Source organism: Sturnus vulgaris, chromosome 1 (genome assembly GCF_052056855.1).
Source record: "Sturnus vulgaris isolate bStuVul1 chromosome 1, bStuVul1.hap1, whole genome shotgun sequence".
Lineage (NCBI taxonomy): Eukaryota > Metazoa > Chordata > Aves > Passeriformes > Sturnidae > Sturnus > Sturnus vulgaris.
The window spans coordinates 50,333,175-50,357,122 of NC_142243.1; the positions used below are offsets into that span (position 1 = coordinate 50,333,175).

At 39.9% G+C, this 23,948-nt stretch overlaps 1 protein-coding gene across 50 annotated transcripts in view; it reads left to right on the forward strand.

Annotated features, from left to right (window-relative positions):
- Positions 1–23,948, forward strand: part of ARPP21 (cAMP regulated phosphoprotein 21) — a 141,914-nt gene that overhangs the window by 72,784 nt on the left and 45,182 nt on the right. For 23 of the 50 annotated variants that reach the window (XR_015804433.1, XR_015804437.1, XM_088166766.1 and 20 more), the window contains 5 exons: positions 978–1,037; positions 3,566–3,798; positions 15,739–15,969; positions 20,264–20,433; positions 21,954–22,058. Coding sequence is in view for 48 of the 50 variants with exons in the window: in XM_088166766.1 (XP_088022892.1) it covers positions 978–1,037; positions 3,566–3,798; positions 15,739–15,969; positions 20,264–20,433; positions 21,954–22,058 (799 nt within the window). In the remaining 2 variants the exon portion in view is untranslated. The remainder of the gene's footprint in view (positions 1–977; positions 1,038–3,565; positions 3,799–15,738; positions 15,970–20,263; positions 20,434–21,953; positions 22,059–23,948) is intronic. The other 27 variants (XM_088166835.1, XM_088166957.1, XM_088166854.1 and 24 more) reach the window with 3 other exon arrangements.

Below are 23,948 nucleotides of genomic sequence, written 5' to 3' on the forward strand. Positions count from 1 at the left end.
GTGTCGTGACTATGGAGTTTTGTTTTATCAAAATAAATCAAAATTGCAACAGAGGAACCCGTAAAGCAAAAAGCAGATTATCCCATAAACCTGTTTTCCCTCTCAGGGGAGATTGGGGCAACAAAAATGACACAGTTGTTCATATTTCCAAGTCAGCATGGAAAGCACTCAGAGACTGCGCTGCTAAGGGTAGAGTGGACACCTTTATGGGATAAACCATGAACTCCATAGCGAGACCTCCCTTGGTTTATGCATTCAATCCCATACCTGTGTGCAGGAGAATGTAGTCAGTTCTGGTATTTGCATATGGTTTGCTTTCTTTGAACCTGGGAGCTGACTGACCAGCCCAGTGTGAGGATGCATACTCAAGTGGAGACCACTAAAAGGCCAGGTTGGAGATTGTACTGCCTGAACTGTTGCTGTCCTGAGGGAGACTTCAGCTGCATTCTGCAGAACACTGCTTTTTCTTGCTGCATGCCCTACAGCCTTTGATCAGGTGAAGCACTTAAACTTGTACCTAGCTCCATGCACATGAGCAATCTGTTTGATTTGCTATGTTGAAAGTTAGATGTGTGTTTAAGTGCTTTGCCTTTCTTTTTTGTCAGAGGATTTGAGCATTTCTCTGGGCTGCAAAGACTTCCAAGTGACTTAGCAAGTACTTAAAATTACATATGCAGTATGGAGTTTGCTGGCTTGCATTGTTTGTGTTCTTGTTAGGTGATATTTTAATGAATTTTCCTTTGGATGTAGAGGTATGGTTCCTTAGCTTCTGAGAATTACCTTGCTCAGTAACAGGAAATGCTAAATGGGCCTCAGCCTCCCTGGGTTGAGAGAGGAGGGGGCAGTTTTAGCCTTGGTTCTTTAAAATGAATCTAGCACAAATTGAAAAATGTATCTAGAAATCAAATAAAACTTTACAGACCAGATAAATTTGAATTACCATGGTTTTTAGCATAATCTTTCTTTTCATTTTTCAGTAGGCTGTTGGAAGACAGTAGCATATGCAATGATATGCATAAGAAAAGACAGCTGTTTAGGTTTGTATGAATTTTATTTGATATTTATTTCCCAGTGCATCCCACTTGTGATTCTATCTGTGTCCTCGCCAAGGCACACCTTGACATGTGTGGATATGTCAATTTTCTGTTTGGAAAGGAGCATGAAGAACAGAGTTCTAACCCACTCTTCCCATGTCCTCTGAATGTAGAGGTAGCAACAGGATCCTTTTCTTTGGTTCACTGCCTCAAGGAACCACATGAGATTTTCAGCTGCCTGGCTGCTCAGACTGTGACTATTTGGAAGAGACTGGTGGTAGCTCATTTTTCCTGGAGCATATATGGCAGGTGCATTTCATAAACTAGTGCCCAGACTGACCTTTTTTTCCTTTTGTTTGTTTGTTAAAAGCTGAAGTAAAAGTACATCGAGGCAAAACTGATTGAAGTTCCCTTTTCTGAAGTATCTGTGTTTTGAAACTTTTTTCTGTTAACTTTGTCTTCCCAATTCCTATTCCTTCCACACAGAGAACATTCAAATGCATCCCATATCCCTAAGTGCATCCCAAGCCAAGAGGAAATCAGGAAGAGTCAGTCCCTATTTTCATGGAGAGCAGTTCTACCAATTGACACACTGGATCAGTGGAAGACTGAATCTGGTGGTGACAGTGTTCTTCTGAGAGTTTTAGAAAGGTTGTCTTCCCCCATTATCAGCTCTCACGTATTCTGTTCAGATCAACCAGGCTGCTTTAAAAGTGAGTCAGCTGTCACAAGTCTTAAGCAGAGGAGGCAGAAGGAATGGATGTTTTCAAGAGTGTGCCCTTCATCTATTGAGGCACATGGACAGCAAGGCAGATATACACTAGATATCTGTGTGCATTGGGGTTTGTATATTCACTTCAAACCTATATCACTTATATTACATAACTTTTCACTAAGAGGAGAAATGGATGTGTGAGGAGAAAATTTGATGTGTGGTTGCTGAGTCTGCATGTCATCACAGCAGCCACAGAGGAGATGGATAGATTGCACCAGATAAGGAACAGTGCATCTGCTTCTGCACCCCATGACCATAGGCAGCAGGCAAAAAACTTCCTCCTTGCTTTGGACTAGCCTTGATGATCTGAGAGTCTTGAATTGGGCATGCAGGGCTTAGGAGGTGTCTACACACACACTCTTAATAGCTAATGTCTGTTCGAGTTTGGGTAACTAAAAGAAAGTTTTTGTAACCCAAAGCCACAGAAAACGGGGATACAATAGCATTCTGTTTCTCTCCCTCTTTTTCACTAGAATATCGATAGAAGAGAATTGTTAATTTCTAAGCACAAGAGTACAAAGGAGTCTGCACATAATATACTTTGGGTTTTTTTCTTTCCAATTAAATCTTAAGGGATGATTTCTTTTTAAAATATTTTTCCTTTTTTTTTTGTTGTTTCTTCTGTGCTGTTTCTCTTCATGCTTTCCCACTGTGTGGGTCTAGCAATAGTCAGCAGGTTTACACTGCTGATCGTATCTGAGAGAGGCTGTGTTGCAGGCAAGGGATGCAACAGCCCAATCCTATCTTTGACGTGCTGCCTCCTTCATGTTACAAGTAACACAGCTCAGCAAGCTCTCCAAATAAAAAGCAGGAACTAAGTCCACAAGGAAAAAGGAGACAAAAAAAATTAAATAGCTACAGTCCCATCCTTTTGATTTGTAGAAAGAGCCTTGAGCCTGCAAGCTACTTTACTGTAATATACGACAGAGTGGAAAATGTCTTTTGAAATCCTTCCAAATACAGTGTTATGAGCATCACTTGGGATAACAATCACAGTGCACTAAGCCGTGGAAGGTATTTTGGTTTTGTCACTTTAGCAGTACAATGTAATTAGTGTACCATAAACAAGCCAAATTCTTCTCCAAATTCTGATCACAGAATTTACTATGTTATTACTGACAGTACACTGGGTACTCTGCAACTGTTCAAGGATAGGCAGCCTCTACCCAGAGAATTTCATGATTATTCTATGCAGAGAGGAAACAAAATAAACTGACTTGTGGGTCTCTAAGTAAAGCATTAGCAGTGAAGAGATTGGGATCACACTGAGAGGACGCATATTTAGGCAAGGCTTTGGATGAGCTTACAAAGCTGATAATCACTGGGTGCAAGCTGCTATAGAAATAAGGATGTGAAGACAAAGGCAGAGTGCAGGTGAAGTTGGTGAGAAAAACATCACAGGGGATGGACAGCAAAGTGAGACGTGGTGAGGGGCTTGCTGAAGGAAGAGAACAATCAATGAACAACAGAAATGCTCTATCAGTGCTGCATAATACTGCTGTGTCAGCCCCCTCTTGTAAAGTGCTCTGAGAAGATATCCAAAAGGGGAGGGTGGTAAGTGCTGTGCATGTAAAACGGGTATAGAAGTGATTACGTGCTGAAGAAAGATAAGTATGGAGATCAAATCCCATTTCAGACCTGCTTTTATAAAGGCAGAGTATTTCCCTTATAAAGGTTGCTGCAGGGTACCTAAAGATGGACTCTGCCTTGACATGGTTTTATTTGTGTATAAATCCTTGTTTCATGATATCTGTAGGGATAACAGGGACAGCATTGGGAAGACATCTGGCAGTCGACAGAGCAGTACAGAGAACGAATTGAAGTGGACAGACCACCAGAGGCCATGGAGCAGCACAGACTCGGACAACTCAAATCGAAATTTGAAGCCAGCCATAACAAAGACAGCCAGTTTTGGTGGGATAACCGTCCTGACAAGAGGAGATAGCTCATCAAGTAACAGAAGTACCGGCAAGCTGTTTAAAACAGGTAGCTAGTACTGTATTGGGTTCACAGTGCTTCTTGTTGTGCGATGATAAATGGCTGTGCTGGTGCTCATCTGAATGTGGTCTGTCACAGAATGGTTTGGGTTGTGTGATAGGTTGACTTAGGAAGAAGAAACTCAGAAGAGGTTCTTCCTAAGGGAATTTCCTCTGTGGGGGTTGGGATACCTGCAACAGCCAATTAGAGAAAGTTAGTTCGCTCCGTGAACACACATTTTGAAGGAGGTAATCCTGAACTGAGGCTCTTGGTCTTTCCGGCGGCTGAGCAGGTAACACCAAGCGAGCTTCCCCCTCCCCCATGCGAGGGGGGAGGCTCGGGAGGCCGCTTGGGCCCCGTTTGCCAACGAGGGGACCCGATGGCCGGAGGGAGAAAAGGTTCTGTGATAAGACCTTCACGGCTTCCTCCTCCACGGGCCGGCGGCTCTGGCGTGGGGGGAGGCCGATTCTTGCTGCTGCCGGATGGGCCGGGCCTGCCCGGGTGGCCATGAGCAGTGTGGGGCTGCAGCCCAGCCCCAGAAAGGCTGATTGACACCTCAGCTGCCCCCCCAGCGCGGCCTGAGCCTGGCCCAACTCTTGTAGTTGTGTTAAACTTTAACTCTTTAGTGTTCAGATGAGATTTGCAAAGCCTCCAGCCTTTCCTTTGAATATGAAAGGGAATAAGAAGATTTCTGAAGTCAGTGACGTAAGAGCTAAGTTTTTAAGATGGAAGGAGAATGAGAAGATGCTGAAATGGCTGAAAATCTTTTTGTAAAATTGTAGGGATGAAGTGATGTACTGAATATTCCTATAAACCATGGAAAGAGACATGGGGGGATGGAAATGTTCCATTTAATAGATGATTTTACTAAAAAGCACCTGTGTTAAGAATTTCTGCCCTGAAAGAAGGGGATTTCGGTTTTCTGAAGATCAAGCCTGAGCAGAGAGAAAGGAGACAGAGAGAATCTTTGCTGTCAAACGTTTCATTCTTAAAAGTAATACCCCATGAGACAGACATGGCCCACATCTACAGCTTTGGGACAGCTGTAGAGTTGGGAGGAGCATCACGGTTGCAGGTTCCCGTGCGGATGCAAATCGTGAAAGACAAAACCACAAGAGAACTGTCTTTTTCCTTCTTGTGGGAAAAATCCCTACAACTTCAACGAGAAGAGGCTTCTCTCTCCAGAGGTGAACTGAGAAAGACTAAATTTGGGGACTGACCGAAGTATTTGTTATATGTTTGTTTTGTTGTTATGAAGATTGGGAGAGGGAGGGAAGGAGTGATCTGAAAAATCTTATTCTGAATTTTTTTCTCTCTCTCTCAAGTTTTAGGCCTGCCTTGCTCTTTTGCTCCTGGTTCTGTCTCACAACAGAAAAAAATAAGTTTATTTAAATTGGCAACTCAAACCAAAGACATTAATTTGGTGCGTTGGCCAGGAAGGTCAAAATTAAACCAAGACAGGTTGGAAGGGACCTTCAGAGACCAGTTAGTTTGACCCTCAGGGTTGGACTAGACAGCAAAATACATAAACAATTGTGTTTCCTGTGCACAGGAGGTGTGTATGTCCCTCTGTGGATGCTAGTATGTGGGCACCTGCTCCTGAGTTTTTAGGAATCAAGAGAAAAATGCAGTGCATGAGGTTTGAAAATCATAGGAGAGGCAGGTTTTCCCTGGAGTACAGTATATGCACACACTATTTGAACACCATCTGCACTTGCAGCCTGACAAAGTGGTACTCCTTTCAGAGAAAGCACAAATTTTACCTTTTTATTAATCTTAATATTTTTGAGTTGTGAATAATTAAATGTCAGATATCTGAGGAGAAATCCAAGAACATTTTTTTGTCATTGATAAAGTGCACACCATCTGTATTTTGGAGTACAGCCTTTGCCTTGGTGGTGGCAGTTGAGGGTGTGGTGGAAGCAGGCAGACATCGTGGATTCACAGAGGTCCCACAATCTCTCCATTTTCTTGTTTAGTTCCCATTAAACAAAAGCATCCTTTAAACAGACTATGAATCTGATGGGAATTCTGCATTTATTTGCATTAACTTTACAAGTACAAAAACGTGAGTGAGTCACAGTGTCTGGATCTAAGTAATTTCCAGCTATGCCATTTAGGTATTCTATTATACTTCAGGTTGAAAGTGTATAATAAATAATGAGGCCATCAGATGATTCCATCAGATTGGTTCATTTGATACCTATAGTACAGGACAAATGGTAATCAATACGTAGCACTTAGTGCACTTTCAGCTTGAGAGTGTTTTATGGATGGTACTAAATTTACACCCAGTCTATCAAACCCGAGTTGGTCAGATTTCACTCCTATTCCCCAAATTTTACAGTAGCTTTTGTGTGGTTCAGGATTCTGGGAAATGGAATTTTCAGAATAAATAAATAAAACCATTGACATAGTAATTACATTTTAGATCTCTGGATGTTGAACATAGTTTAAAATTTTAGACAATCATAAAGTCACTTGAGTTGAAAAGACCTTTGAGGTCATGAAATCCAACCATTAAAATAACATGGTCAAGTGCACCCCTAAACCATGCTTCCAAGGGTCACAATTTACGTTTTTTTAAATACCTTCAGGGATGGTGACTCAGCCACTTCCCTGGGCAGTGTTACAATGCTTGACAATAATTTCAGTGAAGAAGTGGGTTTTTTCTGGTATTCAGCTTAAACCTTCCCTCATGAAACTTGAGGCCATTACCTCTCATCCTGTCACTTGTTCCATGGAAGAAGAGAATGACCCCCACCTTGCTACAACCTCCTTTAAGGTAGTTGCAGAGAGCAAAAAGAACTCTGAGCCAGTTCTCTCAGCCACTCCTGATCAGACTTGTGCTCCAGACCCATCACCAGCTCCACTGCCCTTCTCTGGACATGCTCCAAGAACCTCAGTGTCTTCCCTGTATTGAGAGATCCAGAAATGGACACAGGATTCAAGGTGTGGCTTCACCAGTGCCAAGTACAGGGGAACAATCACTGCTCTGGTCCTGCTGGTCACACTATTGCTGATACAGGCCAGGATGCCACTGGCCTGCTTGACCCCTATGCTGGCTTATATCCAGCTGGCTGATGGCCAGCACCCTCAGGTCCTTTTCCACTGGCCATTCTTTCCCAAGCCTATAGCACTACATGGGGTTGTTATGACACAAGGGCGTGATCTGGCACTTTGTCTCATTGTATGACAAAATTAGCCTCAACCCATTGTTCCAGCTTGTCCAGATCCCTTTGTAAAGCCTTTTTACCCTCCAGCAGATTAACACTCCCTCCCAGCTTGGTATCATCTGCAAACTTCTTGAAGATGCATTTGATCCCCTTTTCCAGATCATTAAACAGGATTGGCCCTAGGGAACACCACTTGTGACAGCTTCCAATTATGTGTAACTCCATTCACCCCTACTCTGGGCCTGGCCATCAGCCAAGATGAACTGTACACCCATCTGGGTGATGAGTAGCTAGATTTTACAGGCGCATGTTGTGAAAAACAGTGTTGAAAAACAGCTTTCCTGAAGTCTGGGTAGACAACATCCATAGCCTTTCCCTCATCCTCTAAGTGGGTCACCTTGTCATAGGAGCTTGGGTTGGTTAAGTAGGACCTGCCTTTCATAAACTCGTGTTGGCTGGGTGCTTTTCCTGGTTGTCCTGTACGTGCCACATAATGGTACTGAAGGTGATCTGCTCCATAAGTTTTCTCACACCCAAGTCAGACTGACGGGCCTTTAGTTCCCAGATCCTTTTTCCAGCTTTTCTTGTGGGTGAGTGTCACATTTGCTAGCTTCCACTCAACTGGGACATCCCATTGGGGTAGCTGATAAGATGATGAAAAGTGTATCAGTGAGCACTTCCACCCTCTCCCTTAGAACCCTTGGGTGGATCCCATCTCCTAGATCTGTGTGTCTAAGTGATGTAGCATATCACTAACTTTGTCCTTGGATTATGGGGGCCTTGTTCTGCTCCCTATCTCTGTCTTCTGGCTCTGGGGACTGGGTACCCAGAGAACAGGTCTGGATATTATAGACTGAGGCAAAGAAGGCATTAAGTACCTCAGTCATTTTCTCAACCTTTGTGACTGTTTCCCCCTCCAGCAGATAAAGGATGCAGATCATATTTAGCCTTCCTTTTCTTGCTAATGTGTTTATAAAAAAATGTTTGTTATCTTTTACAGCAGTAGTCAGATTAGTTGAGATTTGGCCTTTCTAATTTTTTCCCTGCTTAACCTTTTTTTTTTAACCCTGAGACAGGATGGCTGTGTTCCATGCTAGCTTGTCTTTTAGCACATGGTTACAACCTGCTCCTGTGCCTTTAAGATTTCCTTCTTGCAGAATGTCCAGCCTTCCTGGACCCCTTTTTCCTTCAGGACTGCCTCCCAAGCCCAAAATCTCCCTCTGAAAGTCCAAGGTAGCCAGACTGCAAACCCCTCTCCCTACTTCTCTGAGAGTTAAAAACTGTCTTTTTGTGATCACTGTGTCCAATAAAACCTCTAACAATCACATCATCCACAAGTCCTTCTCTGTTCAAAGAACAGGCCAAGTGCGGTACCTTCCCTAGCTGAGTTCCTCACCAGCAGTGCCTGGAAGTTATCTTCCACACACTCCAGGAACCTCTTAGACTGTTTCCTCACTGCAGTGTTGTATTTCCAACAGTTAAGTCAGAGTCACGTACAAGAACAAGGCCCAGTGATTGTGAGACCTCCCATCTCCTTATAGAATATTGCATCTGCTTCTTCATCTTGCTTGGGTGGTCTATAGCAAACTCCCACCATTTTCTCTGATTTCTACACATAAACACACAACCCTTTCATCACCATTGTCAAGCTCTAGACAATCAAAACACTAATATACAAGGCATATCCCACCATCTATCCTTCTTTGTGTATGCCTTCAGAGGCATTTCCAGCCATCCACTGCAGCACTCCACTTGTGGGAGTCATCCCACCATGTTTCCACCATGTGATGGTAACTGTGTCACAACTATCCTGCCATGCAGTTTACTTCCAGCTCCTCCTGTTTTGTTACCCATTCTGTGTGCATTGGTGTAGGTGCCCTTAAACTGAGTTATTGATCCTGCCCCTTTTTTGTGGGAAGATGCTGTAATTCCTACTGATTATTCTCAGGCACTTCTGTCATTTCTAACACATTAGTAACCTTTTTGTCTTCACTGCCACATGCATCTGCATCCCCTGCCTCTACTGGGATGTAGGACCAAAGAACCTCACTAGCACACCATCCCTTAAGCACTGGCATGCTGCATTACATCCTTTTCACTTTTCAAATCTAGTTTAAAGACCTGATAACTCCTCTGCAAAGATAATTTTCCCTCTTTGAGACAGGTGCACCCTGTCTGCCACCAGCAGGTTTGGTGTTCTATAAACTAACGCGTGGTTAAAACCCCAAAAATGCTGTCAATGACACCAGGCTCAGAGTCTGTTCTTAATCTGCTGGCTCTTTCTTCATGAGTCCCTGCAGCTGGAAGGGCAGAGGAGAACACTGCTTTTTCTCCTGATCCCTTAACCAATCATCCCAATGCCTTGAAGTCTCTTGATTGCCCATGGACTTCTTTTTGGGACTTCATTGCTGCCTACCTGAAAAATCAGCAGTGGATAATGATCTGAGAGCTGTATCAGGGTAAAAAGTTTCCACATCTTTAACTCAGGCACCAAGGACACAGCAGACAGCCCCAAGAAGTGAGTCTAATCAGCCTGTTGGGCCTACTGTTCCCTTAAGAAGCAAGTCACCCATGACCCATCCTTTTTTCTTTGTGGAAGCAATTTTGATGCAGGGAGCAGTCTGAATTAACCTCCAGCCAAGTGAACCGCCATCCTTGCTGGTGTTTGTTTCCACTTGCAGAACCTCACATCTGTTATCCCAGGGCACCTGAGACAGTGAGATAATCACACAGGAGACCTACCTGCTGTGATGGGCAGGAACTTGTTGCCATTGCCCCCTGTGCCTTCATCTCTATGTTCAGGCAGGTGGAGAGATGACAGAATCCTCTCTATTCTGTGTTCTGTCTGCCTATGGGATCTCCCCCAGGGAATGCAAGGTGCAATTTCAGTGTGTATGTAGTTTTGAAACTACATTCTTACCTATTTTTTATTTGAATATAGACTGAATAGGCTATACAGTGGGGCTTGAAGTATGGTTTCACTTCCAGATTTCTTTGCCTCCCATGAATATGTCTGTAGCATCAGAACTGAATTTGATGTGCAAGAATTAAGGAGGAGGCACAGGCTTCTGCTCTACTTTTTTTTTGTATCATTCTATCTGAAGTAGAGTGCGGGTAAATATATTTCTCTGCAGCATTGTGTTGCAGAGGTGCAGAGCATTTAAAATGGTGTCAGGGAAGTCCAGTTTGGAGGAGACATCTAATTGCAAGGGCAATATTTTTAAGAAGCCATTTTAGTGTTAAAATCAAGCATAGTAAAAAGGATGCACCCAGGAAAAGTATTAAGGAAGAGACTTGTGAGGCATGCCAATACTTGTAAATGAATCTGCACCCTGTAGGCACCAAAGCCCAAATTGCTTTCAAATGAAAGCTCCTATAATACATTCTTAATACATTAGTTATATTGAAATTCCACGGTCTTTTTAAAATGCTTTTGTAAGGAATGCATTTAAACTGGAAAGATAGCCGAGGCACAGAAAGAGTAAAAGAGAAACAAGATAAAAGGAAGAAGTGGGGAAGAAGAGCAAGACTGCATGTCGAAACAGACACCTTCAAAGCCAGGACAGAAACTCAGTCAGCCTGGAAAAGTCATAAGAACTACTATCCTAATCACTATTTCTATCCTTCTCTAAAATGCTATTGAATGGCATTAAAGCAGCTAACAATAACAATTCAAAAAGCAATGGGAAAATATGTCTTGATAAAGTGTTCTCCCTTTACCAAAAAAATGCTAAATGCATTCATGCAGTAGTCAAAGACCCCATGTGCTATTTGCATTTTCGAAGATGCATGAGGTACCAAGTGATACTTGATTGTGCATGTTTTGCATACTATTTTCATCACTTTCTACTCTTGTCATAGGCAGTCCTGGTGTTCTGTAGTTCAGTAGACATTTAAAGGTTGATCATTGTTTTATTTTGGGTGATTCTGATTTTTTTTTTCTTGCATTCACTACAGTAGTTGAAGTAGAATTGCAGAGGTGTTGCTACCCACGATAGGCATGCTGTCCTGGTAGCATGGCAGTCTGCTAGGCACCAATTCTGTCCCAGTTCTCCTACAGAAAGACTTTTCTCTGAAGAACTTTATGGTTCACAGTAATAAATCTAAAATATTTTTGTCTTGCATTTGTATCATTGTAATCTGTATTAAATCAGTGTGAAATCATTAGTTGGTCAAAATGTTCTTCAGTGGCTAAATGATGGAAAATATTTATGGTATCTTTAAATGTGAAAATTATTCTCTATATATATGGCAGTTATCCAGAAGCATTGTTAAACACTCTTCCTGAGCATAGGAGTATTAAAATTTTCAGGATTTTTGCAGAAGGCTTACCGCTGCCTTCAACAGGGTATATTATAGTAATGTAACATTAACGTTGTAGCCTTTCTGGATCATTTTTATATCATTGCCAAAATTAAATGTTCTGCCCCTAACCTGTGATAAATCAGTAATTAATGGTGCATACCAAACAAGCAGGAACTAAAGCACAGAAAGATGTTAACTGCCCCATAGGCTCACAGAGAGATCACAGAACATACTGTTCTCTGCAGTACAGTCCAGTGGTGTCAATTAGTCTTAGACTTTATTGCATTCAACTTCACAGGAATTGGAGTTTAGCAGAGGAATTATGTTACTTCATTTTTGCAAACTTCACAAAAGGGGCTGTTTGAAACCCATTACATGTTATCTTATTGGTTCTGATGGTTATTTTTATGCACCTGTTGATCATTTAGAAAACCCTGTTCTACTGAAAAGCACAGATTGTACACTGCAAATAAAATTTCCTTCTCCGTTATTCTGTTGTTGAGTAAGAACAAAGAGATGTTCTAAGCTATAATTCAATATGAAATGGGGAATTAATAATTTAACAAATTTCAATCAGATTGCATTCCTACTACTTAGGACATCATACAAAATGTTGGTTTGTTTAGCTTTCTAGAAATACAGTAAAATTTCCAGAGTTTCCATACCTAAGCATGGAAAGTGGAATAGTTGTCCCTGTAGGGGCACAATGATGCACATGTTCAGTCTCAACACCCAAAAAGAGAAAATCTAGCATATCACCTACCATGTTATAGTCACTGATACATTGCAACAGGTTTTATCATGAGGGAAGATGTATTTCAAAGAGATGTTCTATGTGTATCTACGTATCTAGTTAAATAATTGTTGGGAGGCTTAAAAGTTTAAACTATTGCACCTTTAGCTTCTCTTAATGCATTTTCCATTCATTGGAATGCACATCTGTCAGAGTATATTTCTTTCCTCCTTAGTTGCAAAATGCTGTCTGCATAGAGTATTAGCTGTGTTAATACAGAGCTGTAGGGATCATTAGCTTCCTTGTCAGGGCTCCAAGTAATCAGAGACACAGTCTCTCCTGTTAGGTGCTCATTGCTACTCCTGTTGGGAAAGGCATTTCAATATGTTACTGCAGGCATTTTTAATACATTAACCTTCCTTTGCTGTTTTGTTGTTTAGGTTTTGGTTTTTTTTTTAATAAAGTGTCCTGTATATGATATCTTTTCTCTGAGTTTTGGAACTGGATTTCTCCTTCTTTATAGTTTACTTGAATCAGGCATTACCCTGATGAATCCTTTAAGTCCAGCAAAAAGGATCAGAATATTGATATAGGGCAGCAGGTCACGAGCCAACTGCTTCCAGTCATAATCTTCCCACCGACTGTGCTGAAACATCAGTTTTATTTTTAGAAGTGCAGCTTTGAGAGAAATAATCATGTTCATATGAGCACATGCCATTTTCATTAAAAAATCGCTAAATATGGTGTTGCATAGAGAAAGGCAAGTGACTTACAGAAGTAGAAAATAAATATTTCTAATCCAAGAACCTATATCCAAGACAAAAATACTTCCAGCATTCTATTGTTCCTGAAAATGATGGTCTAGAGTAAGCAGTGGCAGTGGATAAATCTTGTGAGTGTATAAGTTGATAAGAAAGGAGAAATTTGCCTTGGACTTGAAAGGTGAGATGAGCAGAGATGTTCAAAGTCATCAGATACTGAATGCTGATCCAAGGAAAATAGAGCAGGACATGTTGCATCACTCACTAATGCTTAGAATATTGGAAAATTAATGGTACTTCCGTGCTCTCCCTCTGCAAACCCTCTAAGTTATTAAGCATTTTTGGTGTTTTTTCTGTCTCTTTTTCTTTACAGCTCTTTGAATTTCTGTATCCCTCAGAATACTTAAAAAATATATTAATGGAAAGTCATGAGAATGTGAAGGTTATTATTAGCTCAACTGAAGCAGCAAGAAAATAATAGAATAATCTAGAAGAAGTATCCATCATTACATATTGGAGAAAAGAGCTTAGACTGTGTAGTGGGGGCAAAAATCTCGTTTAGACCAAGTTCCTTTCAGAAGTCTTCAGCAAGACATCTTTTAATATGAATCTGAATAAAGTCAGTTAGTTTATTTTTTTCCCCTTTTCTACAGTACTGAATTCATTATAAAGTGATTTCCTGTTTCAGATTTGGGCAGAATGAAAACAGGTAATCAGAGCTACAAAGACAAGATTAATTGGTGTTAATTTCCAAACATTAGTGTTGGAATTTACTTGGCTTAAAAGGATGGAAAATAAGTTATAATAACAGAATTAAATAAAGTAGATCATTCTTACACACTATAAATGGGGGTAAAATTGGTACAGCAGTAATTTCTGGATTTTTTTTTTATTTTTAAATTTAAAAAATTCTCTTTATGGTTTTGTGACTTGTTTGTCTTATTTCAAAATCACTGACTTGATCTACTGACATGGGAGAGCAGATCTCAGGTTTTTTAAGGCAGACATCTCAAAGCTATGAGTTTGACCAATGTGTGGTGATAGCCTCAAAGTATTTTCCACTGCTTCCATGTGATGAGTGCACCTAAATTAATGTCAGTCTGATGGCTTTTATCATTCAGAAGCTAGTGTAGATCAATACATAATTCTGCCATAAAAATAGCAGACAGAAAAACCAAAACAATTTAATGTCACAGCTGCAATCTTCTTTTGTGCTAATAGAGTTTTGTTGGAATAGCACAGAAAGTGGAGAGAGTCTGAACTCAGGCTTGATACTACTCACATGCTTAGAAATAATGGGAGCTTTAAGAAATCTCATCACCACTACCATCTCCAGGTAGCTTTCTGACCTGTTGAATTTAAAAGTGAAGGAAACGAGGAGAAAGTAAAGCAAGAACTCAAAGAAACAACATGAAGTGCATGCAGAAAGGCCAGGGAAATACAGCAAAGGACCTTATAACTGATGTGGAAGGAAAATGGAACTCCAGCCGTTACATTTACAATTGCAAGGAAGATGCCAAATACTACTTGCAGCGTGATTTGGATGACCTCCAGGAATAACTCTGCAACTTGTAAAAACACAGGAATCTGAAATTATCTAATAAATAAGACCATTTCTTCAGGAATAATATTTCTAAATTTCTAACCTCAGTCTACAGGGAGAGGAAAAATACAGCAACTAATACAACTTTGAAATGTACTTAATGAAACTAAACTATTGTTTGGAAATATCTATTACTTTTTGATTAGATACTGGAGAAGAATATGTAGGGTCCAACTGATGGAAAATAGTGCACAGCTCATAGAGAGGACTGTGTCTGTAGTGGTTGCTATATGAATACTAAGTTTGAAGAAGATGGATAAAAAATGTTACACAGCAACCTGCAGTAATCTGTGGAAAAGTCCTGTGTTAAGTAACAGGATGCTGATGTGATTTCTTCAGAAGAAACCTCTTCTGCTCTAATTTCTCTAAATATGAGAAAATAAATGAATTTCAAATGCATTTGATTGAAAATGAATTCAAGGCTCTAAGCAGTCTACTATAGGGTCCACCTACAGTATCCCATATCTGAAAGGATATCATTTGCCTCAAAGAGGTTTGCTAAACTGAAGTCTGAATTCTGTCCTTGCTTTTAGTCTATACCTGCAGATGCACACTGTGAAGTTTAGATGCATAGACAATGCACTCAAGTAAAATGAAAGAAGGTGCAATTAAAACATACTTTACTCTGTGGAGCAAGCATCCATACCATCCTGCTTTAAGGAAGCGGATCACCTGAGCCTGATGCTCTTAGAGATTCTTGTCCTTTTTATGTGAAGCAAATTAAAATCTATTCAATCTATTCTCAGAGGTTTGAAAATTATATTTAAGGATTAAAATAATATGTCTTCCCATTCTTCCAACACAAATTGCTTTGGCACAGTTGATTTATCTTGATTGATCAATTTTAATAGGTTTGGTGCTGAAAAACAAAAGTGGCAAAAGTCTTAGGTAGCATCTTAAATCACTTTAAATTAATGTGGATATTGTACAGCTACCTTGTGGCTAGACTGATAACTCAGTTACTGTTGCTTTTTACTTACAGAGAATATTTGGTGGGTTTTTTGTGTTATGTTTTTGTTAGTTTTGCTTTTTTTTTTTTTCATTTATAAACACTATATTTAGTTTTTATACCTTATGAACTGATATCTTGTCATTATCAATACATGCTGAAGAATTTTGTGTTCCTCGTTGGTAAATCTATTTACGGGCTGTGGGAAGCTGATGTTGCATGAGGAAAGTGGGCTTTTGGATTGTAAAAATTACCACCAGGTGCTGGGTTCAGTAGGGAATGAAAATCCTGCTTCTACTAGCTGGGCATGGAGTGGTGCACGCCTTTGCAGTCTATGAAGGCTGTCTATGTGTGTGTGCCCTATCTGATGGGAGCTGGCATCCCTTGTGACCCCACTTCCTGCTGTGGTTGTGTTTCCCTGTTAGGCTCAGAGTCTTCCAGTAGTGCTGGCTCCTCAGGATCACTGTCACGAATACATCAGCCTCTTCAAAGTGCATCTCTCATCCCTGGGGTAATGGCCAATTCTTCAGGCAGTGTGTCCTACGCAGAGAATGGGATGAGTGGCCAGGTGGCCCCCAGCAACACCAGCTATATAATTCTTCCACTTGAAGCTGCAGGGATACCGCCTGGCAGTATCCTTCTCAGCCCACACACAGGTCAGTACAATTCCCTCCCGCCTGATTCTGCCCTTTGGTGTTTCTGATGCCAGCTGGTGAATCGGCAAATTTCTTGTTTCTAGATATATTTTTCGGGAGGTGCTTTATGCGCAAATATACATTGAAATGATACTTGGCAAATTGTTGTTTTTAAATATGCCGGCAAAGCTAGATTCGATTTCTGAGGTTGTTGTGGCATAGCTGGTGGGAAGTGATACAAGACACTTTTGCTCTATCCCAGACAGGATATCCATCATTCAGCAGTCCTGGTGCTTCCTGGCTCTAAGGGAATTCTCTAAGTTCCCATTAGCATCAATAAGGACAGATGCTCTTGTATATGAAACATGATGAGATATGGTGCAACCAAAATATAACATCACATTCTTCAAGATTGTGCTTAACAGCAGAATTTCAAAAGGCTTAAAGGCTACATTTGAATTTGTGCTTCATAATTAATTTTATGTGAGCTATATGATTAGCAATTGTATTTAAATTGTGAAGTTTGTGATAAGAGAAAGATGTAATTCTTAAATTTCTGATAGTTTTCATCACTGCAGCTCATAAATGAGGCGCTTGCAAGCATGCAAGTGCCATGGGCACTTCAGAAACTCTCCAGTTTGAACTTGAGTGCTTGATGAAAGCTTAAGGTAATTTGTTACCTCCTTGGTCTGGATCATGTTATGTTGTTACTCCCCACTGTATTGTACTATCAGTGTTAAGAATGTTCAGGGAGTTTGAGACTGTGGTGCTTCTTTGGTTATTTGGACTATTCCAGTGACCATGACTAGTTGTGCTGTCAAGCTTAGCTTAGTTATGCTGGGTTTAAAACAAGAAAGTCTGTAGTGGGAGATGAGGGTTAAACTCCAAAATATTTTTTTCGAAGTCCTTAAAAGAACATTCAGGAGCTTTTTCTTTGGGGATTTTTGTTTATAATTTGTATTTTATGTGGATTGCATCCATGTGTTCCACTATTTTGGTGGAAATGCTTAAAGGTTATTTGTGTGTCCACTACTAAGAGTATTTTTTTGGTCATACTTCAGTCAAGAAAGTTGCAGCATTTAAGAAACATATAGCCTTGGTAAACTCTTAAGCCAATCTTACCACAAGTATTTATAGATGGTAGTGTCTGGGGCTGATCAATATGTGTCAGCATATTTAAAATCAAGGAGGAGTTACTGTTTGTTTAGATTCGGCAAGTTTGATGAGTTCTGTCCAGAGAGATGACTTAGTAACTTGCACAAGCTTTTACTCTTCTAGAGCCTTTGCTCTTTAAGTGTACTTTTTTCCAAGCTCATGCATTATTGACATGAGAGGCTAATAATGTCAGCAAGGAAAAGATCCATCCTTATAATCATCTGTTCATTTCAGTTCTGGTAGATGACAGTTCTGTCTGCAACACTGAAATTTCTTGGTCAATATAGAAGACTACATTTTGTGTTCCACTATATGGTCCATTTCCATGCAAAACTCATCAGGCCTAGGCAGGAATCAACTATAATTCAGGTGACAGGACTGAGAAACAAATGAAAGGAATTTATGCTACCTGGAGCCCACAAACAGCTGAGAGGTATTGCTTGTTCCTTGCCAGGCTTGTTCCTGGCAAGGACAGACACTGGAGCTCACCACACTTGAAAGCCAGAAGAGCCATGTAAGAGGAACATCTCCTACATCTGTCTTGTCAATTTAGCAAATTGCAGCAGCTAGTTAATATTTTGCTGGTACATAGGGAGTCTTTTTTTTCTGCTAGAGGTATAATGCCTTTCAATACTGTCACTAGACCAGGGCGCCTTCCCTCCCTGTGTGCCTCTGTTAGCAGATGCATCATTGGGAAACCCATGCATGTTTGTCTGTTTAACATTCAGGGAGCAAGTATTTTTCTGTACTTATTATTTTGTGTTTCTTTCAAACCTTGTCTTTTGTTTCTGTGGCTCCCATGTAAATATATAGATAATAAAGTATTGGAGGGAGCAGATTCTTTAAAAACCTGAAATTCTTGTCTCATTCCTAGCTTCATGCTGCTACCTTGTGCTAGAAGTCAGGCTTAACTTTGGCATCTGCTATGTTTTTCACATGCAGCAAAATACATGCTGCAAAATTGTCACTCTTAGGGCTCAGAATCTTTGCATCTTATTAGGGAAACATTACAAAAGAAGCTCCATGGGGAGGCGATTTAGATTGCTCTTTGACTATCAAAGTGATGGATGCTGTCAGAAACAGATGAAGAGAAGACAGCTGAAAAAAAAGGGAAAAGGGTCTTTGTTTCTTTTAATGAATAGATTTTCTTTCCCTATGTAATACCATTCTTTAGCTCTTTCTTCTCCTCTTGCAGAGTGGCTACTTTCTGTCTTTTTCTCTCTTTTTATCATAATACTGTGTCCTTTAAAGATCTTTCCTACCTTTCACACTACATAGTCACTGACTGTGCAAGCCTCTAATGACATCCAGAGATGCTTTCTATTTCTTCCTGCCCTGATTATAAGTCTGATCCTTCCCAGATGTCGGGAATCCATGCTTTCTTTTCCATATCTGCAGTTTCCTTTATTTTCTCTCCTTGCTTTACCCTTTTCCTTCCCCAAATAGTCAAGCTTCTTACTTGCTTTGGCAAAGAACCATTTATGTGGCTAAGCTCTCCATTTCACTTACTTCATCAGCCTGCTTTACCCATTAATGGATTCTTCTTGACATGTTCTTCCTTAACCCCTCTGACAATTTAAAAGCATCTACTTTTCATTTGCACTCCTTGAAATGACATTGAAATCTTCGCCCTTCTATCAGGGCCACAGTTCATGACTTAGAAATGTCTTCCCCGTTACCTTCTGATATCTCCTTTTCACTTCCGATTTCAAGATTTCTTCATGAGAAGTCTTCTCTTCTTTTATCTTTAAAAGTGTTGCTGGGATCTTTTACATACAATTCTGTCATCTTTCATTAAGCTACAGGAAATGCTCCTTATTAGCTTGCCTTTGAGCGTCTGACACAGGCTTTGGGAACATGTTATTCTGCTCACTCAGTCTTCTTAAGTACTTCTGGGCTTGAGATTCCCAAAGCTTGGGACTCCATGCCATAGTCACCCAGGAGGTTCACAGCAATAATCAGGAAATCAGTAGACAGAACTGCCCTGTGCTTCTTTTCCACTCTCTCTTGACCTTTGTCAGCATGAATGTGGTGTTGAGTTCATGCAGAAACTTGCTGCTTTAGAGAGAGAGAAGGCAAGGTTCTTTAGCCAGTGCTCTTCATGCATTCCTGACCATGATTCATTGGAGGGAGAAACTAGAAGGCTGAGGAATAGATGGAACAGGTAGAGATGCTTTGTAGGATACAAATCATTATTTCACCATTGTTCTAAGTCCCTGAACTCCGCCAGATCTCTCTTTTTATCTCAGATATTCATACTTTAGTTACCTACTTTAGAAGTTATCACATCATTGCTAAAATTGCTCTTCTTTTTCTCACAGAAGAATTTATAATTCCTTTGGTTTACAGATTTAGGGTGGAAGTGAAAAGAGAACTGAGTTCATGGAAATTATTTTCCTACTGAGAAGTAGAATTCCTTTTTTGTTTTCAAGACAATTACTTGGGTAGACTTATTATTTTAAACAAACATTGTTTTTTCAAGGTTACTTCCCCCAGCTTGGGTTAATTCCCTCAGTTTAATTATCTGAAGCAAAATGGGTTCATTAACTTAGTAGAACTCAAAACAAAATTTGTATAGAAGAGATTCTTGAATACACCTTAGGTGTTGCTTCCTTGAAAACTGGAGTGCTAGCTCCTATAAATACATAGGCACAGCTCTCAAAAGTACAGCTCTGTGTTATTAGAATGTAGTGTGTAAGTAAATTAGTAACAAGTGTGGGTTTGTTTTTCTCCTCTTTCCTACAAACTATATTCTTGTGAAGTAGTTGTGTGCATTTGACTGCTGTTGTATGAGAGGAAAGAGTAAGGGAACATTCTCTACCTTCAGTGTTTGCTCCAAAGTTCAACTTTAATGTTAATTGATTCATCATTGCATGATTTCAAGTAACCATAGCATCTGAATCATCTTATAGCCATGGTAACTTTCCACCCATTCCTTGGAAAATCATACTGCTGAAACAAATATCTGCTATCTTGCCTGAAAAAAAATAAAAACTGTCTGATACTGTAATTACGGTAATGAGATATTGAGAGTGATGAACACTTTACTCTTGTAGCAGGTTGGCTAAAGAGCAATCAGTTAAAGCAAAATTGTTTACTTTCACACAGAAAACAGTCTATTCTTAAAAGTTTCCAGCAAGAGCCAGGTGTTTTATTTCAGGTCAACCATTTGTAAATCCTGATGGAACGCCGGCAATATACAATCCTCCCAGTGGCCAGCAGACAATGAGGAGCCAGGTGGTGGGACAGTCTCAGCAGCAGCCTTCACCCCAGCAACCTCAGCAGGTTCAACAGCCACAGCAGCAAATAGCAAGTCATCTTGTCACACAGGTAGGTGTGGTGTCATTAGAAAAAAGGAGGAGCTCTTGGGGATATGAAGAATGACCTAGAGGAAAGAAGGGAGGAATGGCTAGACCAAATATCAGGTTGTTCTTTTCAATATGGATAAAACAGATGGAGAGGGAAGATTACATCTTCATTTTTATCTAAAGGATGATTTCATTTTCAAAATACTGTTAAGTGTGTTGGTGCATAAAATTATTCTGCAAAAGTCACCCATTAGTGGAAGCTGAAGCATTCATTCTCGAATCAGTGCAGTCTGTAATTCTCTCCAAAAATCCAGGGACATTTCTCTTTTGACAACAATGGGTTTGAGTCAAAGAATAAAGTGCAACAAAAGCTCTACAAACCCTTTCATATTCAGTTGTATTGGGCCAAATCCATGGAATGTTTTCCAAGTACTTTTGCTCCAGATTGGTGGTTTTCTGCCTGCACCAATATTCTGGCCATGACCCTGCTCTGAGCTAGAAGTTCTGGAGCTACAGCAGGAAGAGAAATTTTGTCTGAGCACAGTGCAATGGCATGTTGGCTCTCTGGTCCCTGCGCTGGCTGTGGCGTATGGCCAGACATGGCTGAGCATGGGCAGCAGGGTTTGGGTTTGGTTCAAACTTAATTTTGTGGATTGCATGCCTGTTCTCCCAGGGTAGAGCAGGCAGAGGGAGCTACCCTAGCAAGAATTCTGTATAATGCTTAGTCACAGGGCAGCCAAGATCTACTGTGGTTCTCTTGTGTAACTTTATAATTTGGCACAGCTTCATCCTAGGTTACACAGAAATACAGTGTTTGAATTCAGTGAAGTTGCTTTGGTTTTACTGGGTTTGGACTTACATGGTTATGTGGTTATGGCTCTTACTTCTTGATCTAGTCTTCCCAGTTTTAGAAGACAGAGATAGTACCAAGTCTGTAAGACGTTATATGAGAAGCTAAAATGAAAGGAATACTAAAGCTATTCCAAGGTAATAGTGCTGTGGAAAACCGTTTTCTACGCTTAGATAAACATCTTCTCAAAGCTGATGGCCTGTCTGTTGGTAATTTACAGCCTGTTCTTTGTCATTTTTTTTAACTCTTGTGTTCTCCCAAAGCAGCTTTACAATCAATTATTCCTTTGCCTATGACATACTTGGAGTTAAATCAGTCACTAACAGCGAAATTGAAATATACACTTACAGTATGCTGCTTTCCATTTTTATATTTGTAAATTAAATGTAGAATCATAATTTGGCTTTGCCTCACATTACAAGTAAGAAGGTATAGCTGTGGCTATATTTAGTCTAATAGCCATTAAATCCATGAAAAGAGACAGAAATATCAGTAATAAATAATTGTTTGGTATAAGGCTAAAATGAAGACTAAAATCACAATACACTTGTACTCAGGCTGGAGATGAGTCACCTGTATTTTCAGAGCTGTGTTTGAGATCTTTGTTCTCAATAACAAAGGTGGTGGTGGTGGTGGTGCTTGTTATCTTTCTCTGGTGGAATTTATTGTCTTTCCCTTTGCTTGTTTTGCAGCCTGTTCAGACAGTGCAGCCATCTTCTCAGTCAGTCCAATATCCAGCAGTTTCTTATCCTCCCCAGCATCTCCTGCCAGTCTCCCCAGCGCAGCAGTTTTCTGTGGTACTAAAGATTTCTTATTTCTTCTTCTTTCCTTGAAGTTGGAGGTGTGAGTATGTGTGTCCAAGAGCCTCTGGGGAGCACTGCAACAGTTGTCCCACATGAGAACCCTGTCTAAATACCTGTTAACCTTTATGCTTTAGTACTAACAGGCATTTTATATGAGCATTCCCACTGATTCTGGTTACCTAGCCTGAAGGGTGATGTTAGAGCAAGGCTCTCTACCTGCTTGGCAGACCCTCCAGAAAAATATTTTGTTGGGCCTGCTGGTAGGAGTTTATGTCTTCTTGCTTAATACCAAGTGACCGTGAATTGCTAACTTGAATAGTTGAGATTTGGGTTATCCCACTTTCATGTCCACAAAGACAGGATAAGAGACCTTTAGAAATCATTGTTTTTTATTTTATATTATTTTATCTATGTACTAAATCCACTGCCTGGATTTATTCTTTGATGATATCAGAGGACTTGGGAAGCAGAGTAGCAGTGAACCAGCTGCAGAAGGATTGGTGTGCCTCATGACAATGCACCAATGCATGTATATAATGAAAATAAATAGAGTGTTCTGGAGTCTGATTCTGGTTTGGTGCTTACAGGGCTAAGATTATACTGTTCTAAAATGAAGCTGACATTTTAGAGAGGCACTATGAGATTTTTTTCTGTTGTTTTTCTCTCTTGCTCTAGTAATCTTCTTTATGATTGATTATTTTTTTCCCAATGTCACATAGTTATAATAAGATATGGAAACAAAGCTCAATGGATCCTTGCAGATAAAATAACGTTACTAATGACTAGTAGGTGATTGATACCATTTAAAGGAAAATAAATATTCTATGCTGAACAAAAGTTGCATATCTCAATGAATTTTTCTCTTTTAAAGTCTGTAGTAGGAATACCAGGTTGCCCTAGTGACAGTCACACGAAGGCTATTAATTTTATTGGTTAATTTAATAGCACAACTTCAGCTGAGTTACTATCTTCAGTATACATTACATTATACAAACACTATATAGATTATATATGTTTGAAGATGTTTTTCTCTTTTGTGAAAATCTAGAGGCATTCCTGGTTCAGTGAAGTTTCTTGTAGAATCTATTTGCAGTCATTTGCTATTCTGCTAATGAATATCCTAGCTTTTAAAAGGAACAGTGTCACAGAGACAACTCATGTGTCTGAATATGAATGTAGGGTGATGGTAAAGTTAACAGCCTTACTTCTGTACACCACGTGATGATCTGTCAGTATTGTTTAAAACATTGATCCATTACATCTGCTGTCAGTTGTGAGGGTGAGTCTCTGTATGTGAGAGTGAGTACCAGCAGTGCTTCCACAAGCAAACTTTTTATTTTGTTTTGTTTTGTTTTGTTTCAATTTTAACACATTTTTAAGTTTCCAGACATCAAATGCATTGTTCAGGATGATTTTGGAAAGTAAATACCACAAGGCTGCTAACAATATTAAAAGACTTCTTTTAAAAAATAGTATGGATGTTCTGAGCAAAAAGCATTTTTACAGTGCTTATTTCCTATCTGTAATCGGCATATTAGGACACAATGGACTTTTATGTTGATTATTTAAAAGTCTTAGGATATGGGCACAAATGAAGATGCCTAGAACCACACCCACACTTGTAAATCTTTGACCTTCACAGAATGAACTTGAGAGCATTGAATAGTATGAATATTTTTGCAAGAACTAACAGACACAGTTCAGAATGCCTCTGTTATTACTAGCATGTAATGAAACTTAAGTCCATTGACTTTATAGGGTATTTTAAAGCTACCACAGATATTTTTTTTCTTTCCCCCTTCAGTCAAATATAGAACTTGTTTCTCTCCAACACAGAAAACAATGCCTTGAAATAGCAACATTAGGATTAGCACTTTTTTTTAC